General features: G+C 54.4%; 1 protein-coding gene across 1 annotated transcript in view; it reads left to right on the forward strand.

Moving 5' to 3' along the window:
* The first annotated feature begins 2,601 nt into the window (after nucleotides 1-2,601).
* Nucleotides 2,602-22,778, forward strand: part of AHRR (aryl hydrocarbon receptor repressor) — a 64,089-nt gene continuing 43,912 nt past the window's right edge. Inside the window, exons 1-2 of the mRNA XM_030856487.3 lie at nucleotides 2,602-2,663; nucleotides 9,850-10,031. Of these exons, the coding sequence (XP_030712347.2) occupies nucleotides 2,602-2,663; nucleotides 9,850-10,031 (244 nt within the window). The remainder of the gene's footprint in view (nucleotides 2,664-9,849; nucleotides 10,032-22,778) is intronic.

The raw sequence follows: 22,778 nt of genomic DNA on the forward strand, positions 1-22,778 counted from the left end.
GGTTTTGGTATCAGGGTAACGCTGAACTTGTAAGTGAGTTGGCAATTTTTAATTTAATTTTTGGTTTTCTGCCAACAATTGGTATTATTTCTTCCTTAAATCGGTAGAATTTACCAGTGAATCCATCTGGGCCTTTGCTTTTGTTTGTTGTTGTTGGAATAAACACAGGGCTAAACAGGTTATCTGTTTTTTCTTGAGTGAGCTTGGTAGTGTATGTCACTCAAGAAATTGGTCCATTTCAACTAAATTGTTTAATTGTTTCATCTAAATTTGTGGAGATATTATTTTAGTCTGCCTGGGCTGCCGTAACAAAATACCACAGACTGGGTGGCTTAACCAACACCTAAAAACAATGAAAATCTACTTCTCACAGTTCTGGAGGCTGGGAAGCCCAAGATCAAGGTGCCCACTGATTGGTTTCTGATGAGAGTGTGCTCTTCTTGGCTTGCACACGGTGAAGACAGAGCTCTCCTCTCTCTTCTGCTTCTTATAAGGGCAACACTTCTATCAGATCAGGGTTCCACCTATATGACCTCATTTCACCTTAATCACCTCCTTAAAGATCCATCTGCAATACAGTCAAATGGGGGATTAGGGCTTGAACATATGAATTTGGTGGGCACACAGCTAAGTTCATGGCGGTGTTCTCTTATTTTCCTTCTAACGTCTGTGGGGTCTGTAGTGATGTCCCTTCTTTTATTCATGATACTAGTAATTCATATCTTCTCTATTTCTTGATCAGTCTGGCAAGAAGTTTATCAATTTTGTTGATCTTTTCAGAGAACCAACTCTTGGTTTCGTTGATTTTTCTGTATTTCCATTTTCAGTTTCATTGATTTTTCCTCTTCATTATTTCCACCTTTCTGCTTGATTTGGACTTGTTTTCTCTTCTTCTGATTACTTAAAGTGGAAGCTTGGATTACTTATTTGAAACGTTTAATTTTTTTCTAATATAAACATTTAATGTTATCAGTGTCTGTCAAAGTACTGCTCGTCTGTATCCCACAGAGTTTGATATGCTGTATGTTCATTTTCATTCAGTTCAAAATACGTCTAAATTTCTTTGAGACTTTCTCTTTGACCCATGGTTATTTAGAAATGGGTTGCTTACCAGATAGTTGGGAATTTTCCATATATCTTTCTAGTTTAATTCCATTATTGTTAGAGAACATACTTTGTATTTGTATTCTTTTAAGTTTGTTGAGGATTGTTCTAAGTTCAAGAGTATGGTCTATCTTGATGAATGTTCCATGTACGGAGAACGTGTATTCTGCTGCCGTTGGCTGGAGTAGTCTCTATATTTCAGTTAGTCTACATCTGTTGTTTGGATATTCTCTTTCCTTTGTGATTTTCTGTTTGTTTGCTCTATTGATTACTCAGAGAGGAATGCTGAAGTTACTAATGAATTATCTTTTCAGTTTTTGCTTCCTGTATTTCAAAGCTGTGGTGGTGCATTCTCATTTAGCATTGCTACGTCTTCTTGGGAAACTGGCGCCTTTATTCTTTTGTAACATCCCGCTTTGCCCCTGGTAATATTCCTTTGTCTGAAGTCTGCTCTGTCTGGTACTCACACAGCTACTCCAGCTGTACTTTTGATTAGTGTATCTTTTATGATCCATTTACTTTACCTACTTATGTCAGTAGTCAAAGTGTGTTTCTTAGACTTAAAGTGGATCCAGGACATGTTTCCAGTATTTTCGCTGCACTTTCTGGACAGGGTGGAAGTCGTGTGTTTGACTCTGCTTCCTCTTCCAGGTAGTACACACTTGAGGCCAGGGGAGGGCTCCTAACCTCCTCTCTGGGTCAGCTGGCCCAGAGCCTGGTGTGGAGGGGTCACCGGTCTGCAGGATGTTTGTGACGGCTCAGACATCCTCACTGCACGGGAAAATCAAGATTCTGATGCACTCCCTGAGGTGATGGGCGAGCTGACCAGCCTCAGGGCACAGACACCGACTGCAGTGTCCACACTGCTGGTGGAGGCCAGCAGGCATGGCCAGCTGGGCTCAGTGCGGCCGTGAGTTAGTGGCCAAAGTGGAAGCCCAGCACTGTGGAGTGGAGAGAGATTTTAGTAGAAGAGAGGAAGCCTGTGTGCCTAGAAATACAGGCCGTAGGGGAGGAGTGGGAGGGGCAGCGTGGCCGCAGGCGGCACTGGGATAGCCTGCCTGCCCGCACCCTGACCCAGCGCACGGTCCTCGGTGCCCACTGCGGAGTGCTCCTGTTTTCTGACGCCTCAGGGTGTTTACCTGCCGGAAGCTTTCCCGGCACAGGGCTTTCCCGGCTTTCCCGGCACAGGGCTGTCTCACGAGTGTGGTGACAGGACTGCGTCCTCTGGCTAGGCTGGCGGCCGCAAGGCGGCCCATCGAAGGGGAGACGTCATGAGCCGGCTTCAACCTTGGGCTGAGGAGGGGACGGTTCACCCCCGCACCCCACCCCCGTGCCGGACATGCCCTCGGGCATCTCGCTCAGCCAGCGCTGGGGGAGGACAGCGCGCCGGGCCTCCGCTGCTGCTCTCGCCGCCTCGGTGGTTTGGGGGGTGTGGGGGCACTGGGGTCTCTTCAGTGTGACCAACTTGATGCCCCTTTTTCCTTAGGGCCCAAGACGATGATTCCGCCGGGGGAGTGCCTGTATGCCGGGAGGAAAAGAAGGAAGCCCGTTCAGAAACAGTAAAGTATCTGTCTTCTGGTTTTGCTGACTGCTACCGATGGAGGGGAGGCTTTTGTGTGTTCATTGAAAAAAGTGCATTTTAGAAACAAAGTGAGTGAGGCGAGGTTTCGGTCAAGCCTTACTGAGGGTGCGGGGACCCGCAGGACCAGCGGGGGCCGGGCAGGGGACACTCTTGGTGCTCGGGAGCGCAGGTGGGACCCTGGGCCGCCTTCCCAGCCCCGATTGGACGCTGAGGTCTGGCCCAGGGCGCCCCTCCCCCGCCCTGGTAAGACCCGTCCTCGTCCTTGGCTGCGTGCACCACAGTGCCTCTGGGCTTCACCCCAAGCGAAAGGAGGCTGGGGCTCGGCCTGGGGCGTCCGGGAGGCGGAGTGGGGTGGGGGCAGGGAACCCCAGGCACGGCCCCGGGACACAGCACCACGCTCACATCCCCCACCTGCCCGTGGCTGGCCAGTGGGGCTCGGGGCCGTGAAGCGGGTGGCCTGCAGTCATGGAACTGGTCTGCAGAGAGTGGCTCCTAGAGCCCAGGGCTGCGTCCGTCCTGGGACAGGTCCTGCGGTGTGTCCACTGTGGCTGGGGCTGTGTGTGTGTGTGTGTGTGTGTGAGCCTCTGTGTGTGTGTAATACAGATGTGTGAATGTGTGATGTAGCTTTATGTGGGTAACACAGCCCTGTCGGGGTGTGGGTGTGTGTGTGTGTGCACCTGCAGTAGTGTCTATGTGGGGATCTGGGTTTCTGGGACCCAGGCCACCCTCCGGGCCCCCAGGGGCTGCAGGACCCCATGAGAGGTCGACAGGAATGCGGGCACCTCCAGTCCCAAGGATGGGTGTCAAAGGCTGGTGAGGCTGGACTTTGGAAACTGGTTGTCACCTGAGTCACTTGTGTGGCCACTGTGGGCCTTGGGATGGAGCCAGGGTGCTGGGGGAAGTGTTCAGCCTGGTCTGCAGGTGAGAGGGGGCAGGTGTGGGGGGCAGAGCTATGCACTAGAAGGAGGTGATGCGGGGGGCCTATGTCCTGAGCTCATTTGTTCTGGTGAGAACATTTGTCACCTTAAATAAGGAAAGAAGTACCTGGAGAGGCAGCTGTGTACACTGGGATCTGGGGGGCTGTGCACACCGGGATCTGGGGGGCTGTGCACACCGGGATCTGGGGGGCTGTGTACACCGGGATCTGGGGGGCTGGGAGCAGTAACGCACAAATCAGCAAGCACGGTGTGCAGCACAGGAGCTCCTTGCCTCTGTGCACAAGGGGCCACGGCCGTGCACCTTCGACATTGCTCCTCATGGATTCCTTGTTCAGCTGTGCGGGGCGTGCCGTGATGTGTCGTCACCAGCCCTCCGCCAGCGTCCGTTCCGACTGGCTTACAGGCGCCGCTGTGCTGAGAGCCTTCGTGCCTGGCGTTGGACTCGTGCTCGTCGTCGGAGAGGCACCGCCGTGGCTGTGTGCTGGCCGTTCCCTCGCGGGCCCGAGCAGGCTTGTTAACTGTTTACTGTGAAAGTGGTGGATTGCTCGGCTTTGACAAACCCTGCGCCCGCAGCCCCTGCCTGGCCCCTTCTGCGTCACCCTCACAGACGGGCTCAGTGATGCATACAGAGGCTCGCGCTGCCTGCCATGCTGTGAGCAGTGAGTTTCCTGTCCTTGACCGTGGAGGCTCACGCCTTCTGCCAGGATCTGTGGACAGCAGCAGGTAAATCAAGGCCAGACCCAACAGGCATATGCATTCTTGCAGGTGGGATTGCCCAGGCCAAGAGTGTGGCATTTGTGATTTCATAGGTGTCGCCAAACTGGCCAGCACTGGAGGCGTGCCCTGCCGGGCACACGGTGTGCCTCAGACTTTGGTGAATTTGCGTGTCCTTCTCATACGTGAGGCGTAGCAGCCACTGTATTTCTTTTTCTGTGAACTGTCTGTGTTGACAACTTTTGATAATTTTTCTATTGTATTGTTTATGGTTTTTTTTTTTTGTTGTTGTTGTTGTTTTGCGGTACGCGGGCCTCTCACTGTTGTGGCCTCTCCCGTTGCGGAGCACAGGCTCCAGACGCGCAGGCCCAGCGGCCATGGCTCACGGGCCCAGCCGCTCCGCGGCATGTGGGATCTTCCCGGGCCGGGGCACGAATCCGTGTCCCCTGCATCGGCAGGCGGACTGTCAACCACTGCGCCACCAGGGAAGCCCTGTTTATGTTTTTGCTTCTTGATTTGTAAGGGCTTGCTGTGCACTGGGGAGACTCATTCTTAAATGCATTTCACATACCTTTCCCCAGTTTTTATTTACTTGTGCTGTTCTTTGCAGCGCAGAAAGCATTTAATTTGTATGGAGTTGAATTTATTCATCTTTTACTTTGTGTCACAACTGGAAAGATCTCCCCTGCTTCAAGTTTATGAGAATTTTCCCAGGATTTCTTCTAAATTTCTTGGATTCCTTAATATATATATTTAAATTTTGAGCACTTGGAATTTTTTCCTGGTGTAAGGTGTGGGGTCTGAATCTCTCTCTTTCCCCTGTGGCCACTGGTTGTTCCTAATACTTCTATTCGATAATCAGTGTTTTCCTCACCGATTTGTAATGGGCACTGGGCACTTAGACTTGTGATTTGAGGGGCAGCGAAAGACAGTGGAGTAACTTGAACGCACTCCCCTGGCTGTGCCTGCGACCCTCGGGGGGACGTGGCCATGCTGGCTTGTCCGAGTGCCAGCGTCTGTGTATCGCAAAGGCCAGAGGAGCTGCCGGCGGTGTGCACATGTGCAGGTGCCCGGGCCCACGGCCCCTCCTGGGGTGTGAGCCCCACGGGCCAGCTGCAGTACTGCCCCCTCGCCTCGCCGAGGGCTGTGGACCGTGGTCTGGCCCCATCCTCCGTGGATAGCCCGTGAAAGCCGTGAGCCTGTGATGCCTGAACCGGGAGGTGGAACCTGCTAGAACCCCAGGGTAGAACCTGCCCCCTGCCAGGCCCTCAGGGCTGGACCTGCGCTGGAGGGAAGCAGGGCTGGGGCGTGACCGCAGCGGCGGGTCCCTGCACGGCGGATCGGCACCTTGAGCTCGGAGGTGTGTGAGCAGCGGGGCTCCCCCCTCGTTTGCATGTTTGGTCTTGATTGGGCTGTGACTGAGCACGCAGAGCTGCGCGTCCTTACAGTGCACAGTCTGATTGGTTCTGAGATGTGTAATCACCCGAGAAACATTGCCGAAGCCAAGGTCACAGACACTCCCGTCACGTCCGAAGGTTCCTTGTGCCCTGGTCACTCCTGCGGTAGCCTCGTCCCAGGCGACCTTGCCTGCGCCCTTGTCCGGTAGGCTGTTTGCATTTCCTGGAATTTTCTATAAATGGGGTCCTACACCTTGTGGGCTTCTCTCCCTTGTCAAGATGATGTCGGTTCCTCTGTGGTTTGTGTGCCGGGTGTGTCCTTCCTACGCTGAGTGGTGCCCGTCGTGTGGAGGAACCACGTGTGTTTGTTCATCTCAGGTGGACATTTGGGTGGTTCCCAGGTTGGGGTATCACGAATAAAGCTGCTGTGAATGTTTACGTACGGGTCTTTGGATGTAACGTTTTCATTTCTCTTGGGTAAACACCTAGGAGTGGGACTGTGGGTCACATATACAGCAGAGGAGGGTTTGACTTTTTAAGAAACCACCAGACCATTTTCCAAAGCAGCTGCACCGTTTACATTCCTGGCCGCTGAGCGTGTGATTCCTCTACTTTCTCAGCGGTGCCTGGGGTGTCAGTCTTGGTTTCAGCCACTCTGATGGGTTGTGGTGGTAGCTCACCATGGTTTTAATTTGTGTTTCCCTAGTGGCTAATGGTGTTGATATCCTTTCATGTGCTTATTTGCCGTCCATACAGCTTCTTTGGTGAAGAGTTTTCTAAATAATTTGCCTATCTTCTTATTGGGCTGTTTGTCTTCTCGTTGAATTGTAAAACTTCTTTACATATTCTGGATACAGGCTCTTTTTGTGAATATTTTTAACCAACCTATGCCTCCCCTTTTCATTTTCTTAATGGTGATTTTCAAAGACAATTAAAAATTTTTGAAAAAGATCAATTTATCATTTTTTTCTTTCACGAGTTTTTTTTTTTTTTTTGGTGTGTGTCCTAAGAGTCCCAGGACTACTCTGAGGTCTCAAAGATTTTCTCGCGTATTTTCTTGTAAACTTTCATGGTACGTTTTAGACTTAGGTCTGTGATCTATTTTGAGCTAATTTCAGGTATTGTGTGAGGTAAGGGCTGATGTTTACTTGTTTTCATGGATGTCCAGTTGATTAGCACATTTATTGAAAAGACTTTCTTTCCCTATTGAATTGCCTCAGTATCTGTGTCAAATGAATTGACCAAAAAAATGTGAGTCTGTTTCTCGGCCCTCTGTTCTGTGCCATTGATCTATGTTTCCATCGTTTCTCTAATACCAAACCATTGGGAACATTGCAGCTTCAGAGAGGCTTATAGTCAGTCAGGCAAGTCCTCCAACTTTGCCCTCTAATTGGCTATTCTCTGTCCTCTGCATGTCCATGTGAAGTCTAGACTCCTTGTCATTTCTGTAAAAGGTCCTGCTGGAATTTCAGTTGAGGCTCCATTGAGTCCACGGATCAGTTTGGGGGAGTGACACAAGTCTTAACAGTACTGAGTCTTACGGTGCTGTGCATGGTGTGTCTTTCTGTTTGTTTACGTCTCTTTAAGTTTCCTCAGCGCTATTTTATAGTCTCCGTTTAGGCGTCTGGAATGTCTTCTGTTGGGCTGGTCCCAGGTGTTCTATGTTTTGGCTCCCGTTGTAACCCTCCTGCCAGCGAGGGGCCAGGCGCCTCCCGTGCTGCCGGTCGTTGTCCCCTCACTCCTGCCGCGTCTCCACCCTGGGGAGTTGGAGCTTCCTCCCTGTGGCCCTGGGCTTGAGCCAGAGGCCAGCTCAGGGGAGCATTTCCCTCCACGTGGCCCCTCTCACCCACCTGGCGGGGGCGGGGAGGTTCTGCTCTGGTGCCTGGAGCTGGAGGGGGCTGCGTGGAGGGGCAGCCAGGTGGTCTGAGAAAGCTGGAAGGACTAGAGCTTTTCCAGCGCCTGCTTCTTCAGTTGCGAGTGTCCCCCTAGTTGCCCCTCGGGGGTGCGGGCTGGGGACAGTCACGGCTCGTCCCATCCCAGGCACACGTGGGCTGGGAGGGGCGACTGCTCCCCACAGGTCTACCCGGAGGTGAGATTTGAGCCGGGCCACCCTCTCCCCTTCTCTGGCCCCCACACCTGCCCTCAGTGCTACCTTGTTTTCTGGGGCGGCTTCGAGTGTCTTTCACTCCTGGGTGGGCCATTCCACACGGGGTCTGTTCAGTCTCCCCAGGCCTCCTGACCCTTTAAATTTTGGCTAGTAGCATGAGTAATGTTGGTGTAGGTGCCTCACTGAGGGGAAAAAAATAAAAAAGAAACAGCAGAAAGTGGCAAGATAACCAGAGAATGGGAGAAAATAATTGCAAATTGTATGTCTGTTAAGGATCTAGGATCCTGAATATATAAAGATTTCCTACAACTCAAGAACAGAAAAGCAAACACCCCAATTTGAAAATGGGCAAAGGACTTGATTAGACATTTCTCCAAAGAAGATAAAGAGGTAGCCGACAAACACGTGAAAAGACGCTTGACTTTACTGGTCATTAAGGAAATGCCAATCAAACCACAATGAGATACTGCTTTACACCTACGAGAATGGCTCTTATTTTAAAAAAGGAAAATAACAAGTGCTGGCGAGGCTGTGGAGTGTGGCTGGGGGGCGTGACGGGGCACAGCCTCTGTGGAGGACAGTCTGGCAGCTCCTCTCAAGGTTAAACCTAGAACCACCAGGTTAAGCTGGTTGCTCCGCTCTTAGGCGTATACCCAAGAGAAGCAAAAGCACGTGTTCAAGCAGAAACGTGGACTCGAAGTTTATGGCTGCAGGGTTTACAATACCCGTAAAGTGGGAGCGAGGCAAGCGCCCGTGGACTGGTGAACAGGTAAGCATCCATCCAGGCCGTGGAACACAGCGTGAAAAGGAGTGGAGCTCCACCCGGGCTGTGCCGTGGGCGAACCTTGACGCCCGACGGCCAGTGACGGAGGCCAGGCGCGCAAAGTCTGATTCCGTTTACACACAGTGTCTAGAACGGGCAGACCTGGGGAGACAGAAAGCGATTGTGGCCGCCGGGGGCTGAGAGGCGGGGAAGATGAGAGAAACTGCTTAGCGGCGCGGGCGGGGGGTGACTTGGGGGTGAAGAAGTGTTTTGGAGCGTGATAGAGGTTGACAGCACTGTGAACGTAGTAAATGCCAAAACTTTAAAACAGCTTTATGTTATGTGACTTGCATCTCCATTAAAAGAAAGAAGCCGCTTCTGGGGTTGGAGCTGCAGCTCTTGTGAGGTTTTGTGTGGCCTCGGCGCCGACAGCATGGGTTGGGGGTGAGCCCCGGGCTTCTGACAGAAAGGATGGCGTAAGGCAGCTTTCCACGTTCGTACGAGTGAACACACGGTAGAGGAATAGGAACTTCCGGACAAAAGAGTCCCGAGCCCCTAAGAGCAGCAGGGAGGGGCAGGCCCGGGGCAGCGGCCCCGGCCCCTCCCCAGCCGTCCTGGCTTTGCTTTCTAGGAAGGTGGGGGCGGGGCGGGGGAGGGCACCGTCGTCCCGGGGTTGAGAGGGCCCAGGAGCGGGGTCGCGGTGGGCGGGGAAGCCTGGGCAGGGGCCGCTCCCTCTGTGGGGGGCGGGCAGGCCTGTGGCGGGGCCCCGGCCACCGCACTTCGGGGCCTCGGAGGGGCGGGCGGGACAGCGCTGCGGTGCCTGGGCCGCCTCCATCATCTTCGCCTCAGAACCTTTCAGCCCTGCTGTGTAGTGGGAAACTGAGGCCCGGAGGGGCCGCTTACACCTGGACTGAGGGCCCTAGAGGAACACCGAGAGAGGTGAGCGGTGCGGCCAGAGCCGGTGTCCTTCTGCCGCGTCGGGGGAGTTAGCACAGAGAGGCCAGGAAGCGTGCTGGGGTCACACAGCTCTCCTGCTGCCCGCTCCGTGTCTCTCTGTGCTTCCTCCCACTACTGTGGGCCAGTGGCACGGTTGGCGTGGCCCGCGGTTTAGTTCACGCATCTTCGGGGATGGGCGCGTCTCCGTCTGGCGGCTGCATTTAGAAGCTGATGGCTCCTCCAGAGGTCACCGCCTGGGACGGCTTTCAGCCTGGGCCTCCCAGTCTGATAGTGATCTTTCCCCACAGGAGGCCCGCCGTGGGCGCCGAGAAGTCGAACCCTTCCAAGAGACACCGGGATCGCCTCAACGCCGAGCTGGACCGCCTAGCCGGCCTGCTGCCACTGCCCCCCGACATCATCTCTAAGCTGGACAAGCTTTCGGTCCTGCGCCTCAGCGTCAGTTACCTCCGGGTGAAGAGCTTCTTCCAAGGTAGGACTCTCACCTGTGCCCACCTGGACCTCACCTGGGTCCCACCCGGCTTTGCTGGGATCGACCAGTTGGCGCCTCTCAGCCTGGGGAACCATTTAGAGGCGGAGCGCTGAATGCAGACCGACACGAGTGGCCCTGGGGGAAGGGGCCGGGGCCAGACCTCGCCCTGCTTGGCCTCACCTGCCCCGGGGCCCTGGGGATGCTGGGAGCTCCGGCCAGGCACCGGGCGCCTCTCTGCATGGGGGTGCCTGGTGTGTTGGACCCTTGCAGTAGCTCTGGGTACTTGCCTACATCCGGTGCCCCAGGCCAAGCCTTACTCTGCATGTGGCCTGGCTGAGCTCCTGAGGAAGAAACGTGGTTGTCACCACTCTGCTTCAGACCTGGGACTGCTGCCATCACCCCTCAGTTACGTCTGAGCTTCTTACACAATCATGAATCTGTTATATGTCTTTGGGAGCAGGTAGGATAAGTGTTGAAGGTGGGCAGGCGTGGACAGTAGCCGGTGGTAGGGACTGCAGCAGACTGCTGAGCTCATGCTCTGTCTCCAGGCGTTGGGACAGCCTCCCGCGGCCAAAACCCACCTTGGGGTGCGGTGAGCGGGGCCAGCTGGTGAGGCTGCAGCCCTGCAACCACGGGCACCCGGGCCCGTGCCGCTGCCCGGCCCTGCTGCTGGGCCCGGGAGGCCATGTGACTCCGACGTGTCTGCGGTGTGACAGCCTCTGCGCCTTGCTGGCTTTCTCGGCCCCGGGAGAGGGAGGGCAGCTTTCCTAAGAACTCAGCCTGCCTTCCACCCTGACCCTCCAGGGACCGCCAGCAGCTCCACCCGCTGTGCTCTCCAGCTGGGCCAGCGCCAACCAGCCCCTCCAAAGGGCCCCCCTTGGCCTTCACTTCCTCTCACGGAGCAGGAAGCCTAGACTCTCCGCCGCTGCTGGCCTCTGAGAGCACCCTCTGTGTGAGAGCTCTGCACAGGGGTCTGACTCCGCGGGACCCCGGGCCCCTCAGCTGTGTCCTGCTCTGTGCTGGGGCCTGGGCCCTCGTTGGTAGTGCAGACCTGAGTGTGTCAAGCTGTCCCTCGTGGAAAGCCGTTCTGCCCCCTGGGGAGGGCCCAGTTCACAGGGCTCTGTGTCTGCACAGCCGGGCTTGGTCCCTGCTCCCTGTGACACCTGCCTGTGTCCATCCCCCCACAGGTTCGTGGGCTGAGCTTTGACAGCCTGGCCTGGGGTTCACCCAGTGCTCAGCCCAGGTCCGTCCCCCTAGTAACTCGTGCTCTTTTACTGGGTGTCCGTCACCCAGACCCCCCATGGCTGGAGGCCCAAGCTCATGAAACATTTCTGGAAAAGTAGGTTTGGAAGACGACAGAGAATGGTGGGTGCCACGGGGGGAGGAATGCGGGGGGTCACCAGGAGGGTTGTGCAGGCTGGTGGGCTTCCAGGAGGAGGCGAGGGGGTGGGTGTGATCTGCAGGCCACACAGAGGCAGCCCCCTCAAGGAGCCGTCTAAGGGACCCTTGCTGCTGCATTCCTGCTTCTGGGGTGGGGCCTCCTCGGCACCCCAGCCTCCCCAGCTGTGGTGTGGGCCCCCTCCCTGGGGCAGAGGGGTTTTCTCTTCCTCCCCCAGTGGCACTGGGACCTCATCAGGCCCGCAGTGCTGGGGCTTGGCGCCCTCCCCCTGCCGGCCCCCTTTTCCCTGTGGGCAGCTGCAAGGCCCCTGCAGACCCCGTCTCCCAACCTCTGCAGCCTCCAGGGGTCCTGCATATCCCACTGGCCCACATTCAGGACCGGGCCTGAATTTTTTCTGAGCCCTTCTCGTTCCCACGGTGTCCTGTCCCTCCCCGAGAGCACCTGTATTTCCCCTGGATTTCGGGTTACCGTTGCCCCGGGACTTGGCTCTCCGATGGGCTCGGGAAAACGGGGAAGTTCGCAGACTGTGTGGTGCTTTGTGCGAGGTGGGCAGCCGCTCTTCCCAGCTCGTCTGTTCCGAGTGGAAGTTGAAAGCGACAGCCCCTAAAGTGGCTTTGAATTATACTTTAAAATTAGAAATCAATACTACCGGCCCGTGGCACCTCCCGAGTGGGGTCCAGGGCACGTAATTCCAGGTCAGCAGTGGGCTCACTGCTGGACGCCGTGTCCTCGGGGGCTTCAAGGAGACCAGGGGCTGTGACCAGCTTTCTGACTTGGGGTCAGGCCTTCAGGCCTCTCAGGCCCTCCTTGTGTCCCTCCGGGGGAGGGTCTCTGTCCTACAGGGGCCCTGCTGTGGGGACAATGGGGAGGGCCCTGCACCTTGCCAAAGGAAGCCCTGCAGTGGGGACATCCGCAGACCCCGCCCGAGCCCCCACTGGAACTGACACACAGAATCGTTAGCAGCATTTATCTCTGAGACGCGGTTACAGGAGTTTTGTTTTACTTTCCAGGTTTCCAAAGTCTTACTGAAATGCATCAATTTTTTAGGTAGGAAAAACTCAAATGTGTAAAACAGCAGAGACAGTCATTTCAGCACTGCTGTGGTCTTGGGGTGGAGTCCAGGGTCCTCATCCTGGAACCCAGGCCCTGCCGGTGCTGCCAGGTCGCTGGTGCAGGTTGCTCAGGTGACTGCTGAAGCATCGCTGGCTTCCAAATAAGTGCAGGACATGCAAACACACACAGTCTAAAACGTGTGGTCGGCATGGAGCAGCCTGTGGGGCCCAGGGAGCCGGCTTTGGAAAACGTTGAAGGAGCAGCGGGAATTCCATCTCTTCAGGAGCCAACACCTCTGAAATCGGAAAAGTAGAGATTGCAGCGCCCAGGTTGGGGTACTGAGGGCTGTGCTCGTGAAGCGGAGAGAGTTCCGTGAAGGGATGACAGGAGGTCTCTGGGACAGCCCGGGAAGTGCTGGGGACTCACAGCCCAGCCTTTGGAAACTATCAGACCCTGGCTCCTGATGCCAGGTCTCCCCATGCAAGGGTCTCCATCCCCATGCTGGGGTCTCCATATCCAAACTGGGTTTCCCATCTCCCTACTGGGGTCTCTATTTCCCATACTGGGGGCCCCATTCCTATTCTGGGGTCCCCATCACCGTGCCTGGGTCTCCATCTCCACGCCGGGTCTCCATCTCCATACAGGGTCTCCCATCTCCATGCTGGGGTCTCCATCCCTGTGCCTGGGGTTCCCCATGCTCTGGGCTTGCACAGTGACCTGTTGGACAGCTTAGGCCAGCTCTGGAGCTGCCCAGGTGGGGCTTCTGTTCACCTTCCTCCCCCAGAAGCATCCAGCTGCATGTGGGACATTAGTAGGGACTTGTCTCTTCCTCTCTGGTCACTTCCTCAGGTCCAGCTGTGCCCAGCCACGCCAGGGTTGGTGGTCTTGGAAAGGCTTCAGTTTTGCTGTTTCCAGGAGTTCAGGCATCTGTCCAGGTGTCCACCTGAACCCATGGTTCTTCTTGACCAGGAGCAGAGTGCTTTTCCCACATTACGGCCGATCCCACCCCCTCCCCTGAGGCAGGGGGATGCCTGTCAGGTCTGCTGAGCCCTCGAGCTGCAGGTGGGCAGCCCTGCCGGTCACAGTGGGGTGAACTCATGAACTTGGTTTCTCCATCACACCTTTCTCCCAAGGATTCCCAAGTTTGTAATCCCCCTCAAGCTGTACATTTTAGGGGAAATTCTAAATATTTTCTTGAATTCATTTCCTCTGCATAGTTAGAAAATGTCAAGCTATAAAAATTGGATCTTAATCTGTGCTTCCTGACTCAGAAACGGATAAACTAATTTCATTAAAGCTTCCATAAAAAGTCACCTTCAGGAAGGACATGAACTGGAAAGTTCCAACCTCCAAGGGCAATAATGTCCTGAAAATTTGCTTGTAATGTTTGTGTTGGTGCTGACTTTCATGAATTTTTAAAAGGCAGTGGGCTTATTTAATTAATTTACTTGGTTTTTGCCTAGACTGGGGGCTGGCGCTTCTAAGTTACAAACCGTCTGCTTGTGCCAAAGAGAGGGATTTTCCATTCTTGCAGATTTCACCGTTCGAAAGAGGGGAAATTGGGGGTCGATAAAAGAAAAGGGAGGGAGGGTGGGTGAGTGGAGAGCATGAAGGACACTGAGGGGGGCCAGAGATGGGTTCCTTCCAGGACATGTGGCCCAGGATGTGAGGTCCCAGCAGCGGTCTGCACTGCTGTGTCAGCCCAGCTGGGAGACTTGCCGGGTCTGGGGTTCAAGCGCCCAGAGTGGGGACCAGCGTGGAGATGACCAAGGGCCTGCGGTTCACCCAGGCCTGTCGCGTGGCCTGCAGGCAGGACTGTCGGGGGGATCAACAGAGGGAGGGGACAGTCTCAGCAGGCAAGAAGGGCAGGAAGAGCACGATTCCAGCTTCCCATGAAAATCTGGAGATTTCCACGCTGAAAGGCTGCCGCCCCCCTTCACTGTGCACCCTGGCCTGGATCTGGGCCTCTGTCCACTTGCACCCTCTGTGATGGGGTCGATCCTGGCCCCTGGCTCACCTGGGCTGGGCGGGTCTGCTTCACCCCCACCCAGTGCGGAGGTCCAGAAGCCCTCACGTCATGAGATGTGTCCGGGACCCCACACAGGATGCCGTGCTCCTTAGCAGGTCAGAGGTGAAATGCTCCTTGAGACTTAGCAATCCTGTAACCCAGGAGGGAAGTGTATGCAACTATTGAGCTAAATTGTGCCGGTTTTCAGCTTTCACTGAAGAGCTATCCTCCCCTGATGAGCCCTGCCATGGACAGAATGTCTGCGTCCCCCACAAAGGCATATGTTGAGATGGGGCCTCAGAGGAGGTCATTAGGGTAGGAAGTGGTCACGAGGTGGGGCCCTGATCCCAGAGGGTTACCGTCCGCATAAGAGGAGGCACCAGAGGGCCCTCTCCTCCCCTGTCCCCTGCGGCCGAGGCCTCATGGGACAGAGTGAGGAGGTGGCCGTCTGTAAGCAGAAGAGCCCTCGCTGGAAGCTGAGCTTGGGCTCCTGGCCTCAGAGTTGTGAGGAAGTAAGGCTCTGCTGAGTGTGGGGTTTTGTCAAAGTGGCCGAGGCACCTGTGATGATGTGATGGGGAGGGAGGTTTGGGACCTGATTTTTCTCTCTTCACGTGGAGTGTTTGGTGGATTCCTTCCCGCCAGGGAGTGGATTTGGGTCGTCACTGCGTTTACTTTCCAGCCCTTCAGCTGCCAGAGCCCCCTTCCCTCTATCAGTGACACTTTCTGGAAGACAGCCTCCCCGGGGCATTTCCAGCAGATACACTTGTCCTGGGTTGTGTCAGGGCCTTCAGGGGAGGGAGCTGGCCCTGCTGTGTGCACACCTGCCTCTTACCCTAGACCCCAGGCAGGCCCCTGCAGAGCCATCCTGCAGAAAGTTCACCCTGGATCGTTTTGTGCTGGTTTTATTTCCCCCTTCATCTCTTAATTACCTCTGAAAGGTGAGTCTGGCCCAGCGGAGGGGCTGGTTCATTCACTCATTCGTTCACTTTCTCCTGGTACCACGTGCCCCCCACCCCCGCCCCAGGACACAGCAAACAGCTTTGAATTTTCTCTCGCTGCCCCTGGATGGACTGGGGGTGGCCCCAGACTCTCCTGGTCCCTTCTGGGTCGTTTAGTGCCTTTCAGTCAAAACAGTTAAATCTCTAAAAGTATTTCAAGTGTGAGCCTTCTCCCCGCCTGCACAGAGGCTGCAGCAGGCAGGGGTGGGGGGCGCCTGGCGGTGAGGTCAGCTGCTCCTCCCTGAGGTCCTGCCTCACTGGGAGCCATGGTTTCCGGCCCTTCCAGGTTGGAGTAGCAGCAGGAAGAAGAGCTGAAGATTGGGAGAGCTCCTGCCTGACCGGCACTGCCCTGGCACACAAGCTGGGTGGTCTTGGTGTTTTCCTGGCTTCTGAGGACCATGGACCTGGGGGTCTGTTTGCCTCGGTGGCCAACATGGGCGACCCATCCTCTCCAGCTGGTTCTTTGTGTTTCCTTCCTTAGCCTGGGTGTCAGATGGTCTGAAGTCTCTTCTCATGTCTCCAGAAACCCTCCTGGGAGGAGCTGAGACACCCTAGGCCAGTGCTTGGACATTGTGGCCCCACCTGCTCCCCAGGAAACGTACATCTTTGACCTGCTAGTGGGGACGTGGTACTTCTCACTTTCAGTCCAACCTCCTTTGGATTTCTTGAGTGTAGAGAGACCCCAGCCCCACTAGCCCGTGGAGGCATGTGGCAGGCCCTCACAGGGCCATCATGAAGCCCCTCTCACTGGGCATCAGGCGAGGAGAGAGCCCCCACCCATCTCCTGGTGCAGGTGGGGGTGTGGGATGAACAGCACAGCCCTCCAACGAGGCCCTTCTCCCAGCTTCAAACGTCTCTCACCTCTGACATCTTTGCTGCCTTGCCGAGGTCACCTGGGATCTCACTTTGGGACCCAGGTATAGTTGGCATATGTATAGTTGTGGGGTCTTGGCCCAAATTCAGACTTAAAAGTTTCACATTAAAAACCAGTTATAGGGCTTCTCTGGTGGCGCAGTGGTTGAGAGTCCGCCTGCCGATGCAGGGGACACGGGTTCGTGCCCCAGTCTGGGAAGATCCCACATGCTGCGGAGTGGCTAGGCCCGTGAGCCATGGCCACTGAGCCTGTGCGTCCGGAGCCCGTGCTCCGCAACGGGAGAGGCCACAACAGTGAGAGGCCCACGTACCGCAAAAAAAAAAAACCCAAAAAAAACCCCCCAAAAAACTAGTTATAATGCAAGTAAACAGAACAGCTGCCATGGTCCCCGCCTCCTAGAATTTAGAGTTGAGTGGAGAAGATCTGCCACCAGACATAGAGCCTCTTCCATTTCCAGCAGATTCAGCAGCAAGGCACCAATCAGCCGTCCTGCAGATAACATCCAAAATTTAAGATAAAATATCTGAAACCTTTAAAAATATATTGATCAGCCAGCAGGAAATTAAGGAATACTCAAAGAGATCAAAAACTAAGTGCAGCTGAGAACCCAATGAGAATGTATTAAAAAAAAATTTAAAGGAGGGCTTCCCTGGTGGCGCAGTGGTTGAGAGTCTGCCTGCCGATGCAGGGGACATGGTTTCGTGCCCCGGTCCGGGAAGATCCCACATGCTGCGGAGCGGCTGGGCCCGTGAGCCATGGCCGCTGAGCCTGCGCGTCCGGAGCCTGTGCTCCGCAACGGGAGAGGCCACAACAGTGAGAGGCCCGCGTACCACAAAAAAAAAAAAAAAAAAATTTAAAGGATGCACTTCATGCAGAAGGAAAGGAAGGTTAGGGCTTCGAGAAGGAATGGATAAGAAGGTGGTGACTATGTGTATCAATCAAAGCAAACACTGATGTATAAAATAGTAGTAATGGTGTATTGTAAGAACAAAAAAAGAGAGAAATAAATTCCTAGCTGTGGTAGCATATAAATCTGGAGCAGGAGATTTGAGTTAAAGATTTCAACAGTTCTTGTATTAATTAACTTTGGAGGTTGATTAACTAATTCATAATAAAATTTCCAGGATAACCATCAAGATGACAGAAAGGTATAATTTTCAGACTAATGGAGAGAGAAAAGTGGAATGAGAAAATATAAACAGTCAAAAGAAAAAAGACAAGAAGGGAGAAAAAAGAAACGTGAAGGAGTGGAACAAATAGAAAGCATAAAATTCCAAATGTGTCATTAGTTACAATAAATGTAAATGGACTAAACATGCCAACTAACAGATAAGGATTATTAAAGTGATTTACTATATCTGTTTACAAAAGGCACAGAAAGGGTGAAAGTAAAAGGATGGAAAAGGATATATTGGAAACTGAAATAAATCTGATGAAGTTATATTAATATCAAAAAATTGATTTGTGGATGAAAAACACTACTGGAGATCATGAGAGTATAATTTAATAATCATTTAGTAATGATTAAACATTTTATTTCATCAAGCAAATAAAATTATTTTAAATTTGTGTGCCTTTAATAACATAATCTCAAAAATATAAAACAGATATTGATAGAACTACAAGGAAAAATACATGAATTCATCACCAGAGAGAAAGATTTTAGATAGTTCTCTCAGTACTTAACAGAGCAAATAAACAAAAATCAGTAATGATTATAGAAGATTTGAACAATGCAAAAAGGGTTAATCTCATGGACATTACATAACACTATACTCTGAAACTCAGAACTCACATCTTTTCAAACCTAATGGAACTTGTAAATATATTGAAAACATTGGTCAATAAAGCAAGTCACAATAAATTTCAAAAGACAAAACCATGAAGAATGCATGGTGAGCCCTTAAGGCAGTTAAGCTGGAAATCCATAAAAAAGAAGACTTGAAAACCCTGATATATTTGGAAATAAACATATTTATAAGTAAAATAGATCAAAGAAGAAAGCATGATGGAACTGAGAAAATATTTATAAATCAAAGTGCGTGGGATGCAGTTAATGTTATTCTTAGAGATAAATGACCTTGAGTGTTTATATGTAAAAGAAGGAGGGCTGAAATTAATGAGCTAAGCATTCAGTTTTGTAGTTTTGATAAAGAAGAGTAAAATAAACAAAAGGAGAGTCAAAGAAAGGAAATAATAAAGGGGAAGATATTAGTGAAATAGAAAGGAAACATACAATAGAGTTCCTTTAAAATGAAAAAAACTGCAAAGATCTGGTGAGACTGATCCAGGAAAAATAGCAAACAGTATTAGGAATGTAAAAGGAACACAATTATAGATGCTGCAGATATTTAAAAGATGGGTTGAATTTTGTCATGAACAAATTTATGCCAATAAATTTGAAAACATAATAAATGCCTAAATATAGCTTACTAAAATTGACTCAAGAAGAAATAGAAAACCCGAATAGTCACATGACCATTTGAATCCGTGGTTAAAATCTTCCTACAGAGAAAATCTAGGCCCAGATAGAATTAAAGCAATTTCTATCAAATATTAAAGGAAAAATAAGTCCACTCTGTACTGAATCCTGTGGTGTAGAATTGGAACTGGAGGTATCGGTGTGAACTCACATTATGCACACACACGTGTGTGTGTGTGTGTGTGTGTGTGTTCTAGCTCTGTCTGCTGAAAGGGCCACACCAGTAGCAGAGAGCTACAACTTACATTCAGATCTCGGTTTCCAGACATGGTTCACCATTAAAAGGAGGCTTTCTGGCCTCCGTCTAGAGTTGGAGCAGAGAAAGGACTAGATGAACTTAGAATGTCCGTGCTGGACAGCAGGCCGTGCCCAGAGCGTGAGGAGACCTGCCCTGGGACACAAGCCACCCTAAAGGCCTCCCTGGCCAGGTCTGGGACAGTTTTCAGCGTTAAGATGAATAAGGATGGTGATGGATTAAAATCCAGCGAATAAAATGGGATTCCATAAATCCACACTGATATAAATAAGTGAATGAATAAATAAATACTAAGAGAAAGTTCTTCCTAACAGTACATCCATTCTAGATGGATGACTGGAGAGAGAAGAGGTGAATTATAAAATCCCCAGTTGGTAACCATTGCAGGAATAATTCAGGCCAGAAGCGTCAATGGACGCTAAGATTACTGGGTGAGCAGGTGGGGAGCAGCCTGTGGGGACAAGTGTCTCGAGGGCGGGGAGGGGCTCCCCTGCGGCTCCCTCACAGCCCGGCCCGCTGGTCTCTCTCCTCTAGGCTTTGCTCAGAGTCACCCCCTCTGGAGGCCTCCTCCAGCCACACTGGGACGCTCAGTGCTCGCCTGTGTCCCCAGGCGGGGGCTGGAGACATGAATGACTGTGGGCAAGCGAGTGACCCGGCCATAGGAAAATCCACAAGCTGATGCAGTATAATCCTGGCGTGGACTCTCTTGTTTTCTAAATATGGCTCTGCGTGAAATGAGCACGTTTATTCACACTCCTGAGGTTTCTTCTCGCCTAAGTGAACTTGGGGCTTTGACTGGCAGTTGGAATCCCTCCTCTCCCGCAGCCTGACCGTGGGGTTTGGAAGGACGGGCACCCCTGCCCGTGCCACCTGCTGGTGCCCCTCCCCAGCCCGCCTCCCACCGTGGTTAGGTAAGAGCTCCTCTGGCGCCTGCTGTTTTACTCCCACGTGCTTGCCGCCACCTTCCCCGTGCTGGGTGGGCGGACAGCTGGACGCGAGGGCACAGAGCCCGGCGAGCAAGTCCGTTCTTGGCAGCCCAGGTGCAGAAAACAGCCTGTCCAGAAGGAGACTGAGAGTAAGCAGTGTCCTCTGCTGCAGCGCTTTCTTCCAGCCTGTGTGATGCACGTGCATCTTCCAAAGGCAAAACAAGGAGTTTGTCGTTGAGTTCTTGAAAAGCGAAGGGAGGACAGTTTGAATGTCTGAAAACTGAAGTGGTCCATTAATTTGAGGCCAGGATTGCAGCGGGGTGGGGAGCTCCACGCCCTCCATCTGGCCCCGTCCCAGACGCCAGGCCTGGTCACTGGTCTCCCCCGGCAGGTGCACTGCACTGCACGGGAGCCCCATGTGCGCCCACTCATCACGGAGAAGAGCGGGTGTCGGGAGAGGTGAGCTGGGGCTCTTCGGGGTTCCTGTCAACCCCTGGACTCACGTGGCCTCTGGGCCCCGACAGTTGTCGCCAGGGTCACCCAGAGTGGGGCCTGGCGGTGGGGGCAGTGGTGAGTGGAGCCGGTTAGCAGCCCGGCCTGTGAAGGTGGCTGGTCCCCCACGTCCTGGACCTCTGTCTCACAAGAGGGTGTGCCGGCCCCACAGGAGGTGACAGGGGAGCCCGCCAGAAGGTCCTGCTCACCCAGCCCCCGCGCCTGCTCTCAGCCGCACGAAGGGGACAGCCGGCCGCCAGGGACTTGCCCCGCCGGCTACCTGGCTCAGCTGCTGTGACAAATACACAGGCCTTTACCTCTCACAGTCCTGGAGGCCTGAGGTCCGAGATCAGGTGCCCCATGGTCGGGCTCTGGTGAGAACCGCTTCTGGGTTGTCCCCACATGGCGGAAGGGGTGAGGGAGCTCCCTGGGGTCTCTTACGAGGACACTAATCCCATTCGTGGGGCTCCACCCTTGTGACCCAAAGGCCCCTCCGAACACCATCACCCTGGGGGGCCAGGAATCTGGGGACACAGGCATCCATCCACAGGCCTTGTGGAGGTTGGCGCTGAGTTGGCGGCAACAAGATGTGGACGCGGAACATCACGGCATTTGCAGGGCACCCGCTGCCCCGCCCTGCTCAGAGCTCCTCCGGTGTGTGTCCCTGCTGGATCCTCACGACAGCCCACGCCCGTCTTACGGCAGCGCTGAGGCTCCCAGGACCCCTGCTCTGAGCCCGAGCTCCTCTGCTAAGCAGGCCTTTGAGGGGGGTCTGGGCCGGAAGTGGGCAGAAGTGGGAGGCATGCCTGCTCCTTGGGGTCCCAGGAGCTCCAAGCTCACTGTTTCCCTCCACCCTGCCCTCTGGGCACAGCTTTGGGGAGAGCCGGGCAGAGCCGTGGTCATGCCAGCTGCCGCCATTGGGACACGCGGACAAGCGTGGATGTCAGCCCTGAACTCGAGGGCCTGGGGCCCAGCGCGCTGCTGGACCAGGGCTGGAGGGGAAACGACCCAGGTGCCAAGGCCATGTGCGCTGTGCAGAGCACAGTGCAGAGCCTAGGGTGCTCCCTCGATGCTGAGATGATTTTTACCAGGCATGTGTTCATTCAAAGCAGGGGCTGGGCTTGGACGTGGACCTATCCACTCCAGGAGCTGCAGCTGGTCAGAATCGGGGGTTCAGCCCATCTTCCCGTGGTGTCCCCAGCTTCTCTCTCAATCACCCTGGGTGGCAGAAGTCCTGTACCCCAATCCCTGGACTGCCCTACACGTCCCCAATTCAGCGTGCCCCACGATCTGGGCTCACCTGTCCCGTCCCCTGAGGAGCTGGCTGGCAGCACAGTGGCTTCTGGGCGTCACGCACCATCTAGGGGCAGAGATGGGGCGTCTTCTGGTTCCTCCTCCACCGGGAGCACTTGGCACCCCTCAGGGGCCAGACCCAGGCACAGGACCCCTGAGAAGCTGCTGGTGGGGGCGGGGTGTCCGTGGCCCAGGGCTCGGCCCAGGGTGGTAACTGCCCTGCGTCTCCTCTGTGGGAAGGACTCGGAAGGAAGCGGGGTACCGGGTGGGGCCGGCGGGGTGCAGTCAGCCCCAGTCCGGTGGGGCAGTGGCCGTTCCATTCTCCCCCTCCCCCTAAGGCTGTGTGTGCAGCATATTCACATGGACGCCCACTGTCTCCAGCACGATTCCTCACGTTCTCTCTGTTGCAAATGAGCCTTTTCAGGTATGCAAGAAATCGAGGAAGTGAGAGGAAGGCTGGTTCCGGTTGGTTCTACAGCCAGTTGGTGGACGGCCTGGACCAGGCAGTGAGAACCTCAAGTGCGGCTGAGCTCGGGCCCGAGTGGGGGAGGGAGCCAGGGCTCCAGGCGGAGCACCGGGTCCAGGCTGGGCTGCGCGGGCCCCTGGGAGCCCGTTCATCTCCGGAAGGGGCGGCCCTGGCTGGGCCTCCTGTCTGCCTCGAGACCCTGAGCTCTGTCTACAGACCAGAGGCGCCCGGGCTCTGCCCTGCGGGAGGACGGCTTCCGTGGGACCAGGGCTCTTGGCCGCCCTCACCTGCCACTGCCCCTCAGGCTAGGCTGGGCAGGAGGAGGGCCGGCTGCCCGCAGGGTGGGGCTGAAGGGACGCGGGTGCCACCGGGGTCCCGTCTCGTGGCTTGGCCCCCTTTCTGGGGACAGCGGCTCACCAGGGGCACGAGGCCCTTCGACGTGACAGGCCTCTCCGCCCCTGGCTGGACCGCAGGGGACGCCTCGAGCTCCGGGCCTCGGG

The sequence above is a fragment of the Globicephala melas genome, chromosome 3, assembly GCF_963455315.2.
Source record: "Globicephala melas chromosome 3, mGloMel1.2, whole genome shotgun sequence".
NCBI lineage: Eukaryota > Metazoa > Chordata > Mammalia > Artiodactyla > Delphinidae > Globicephala > Globicephala melas.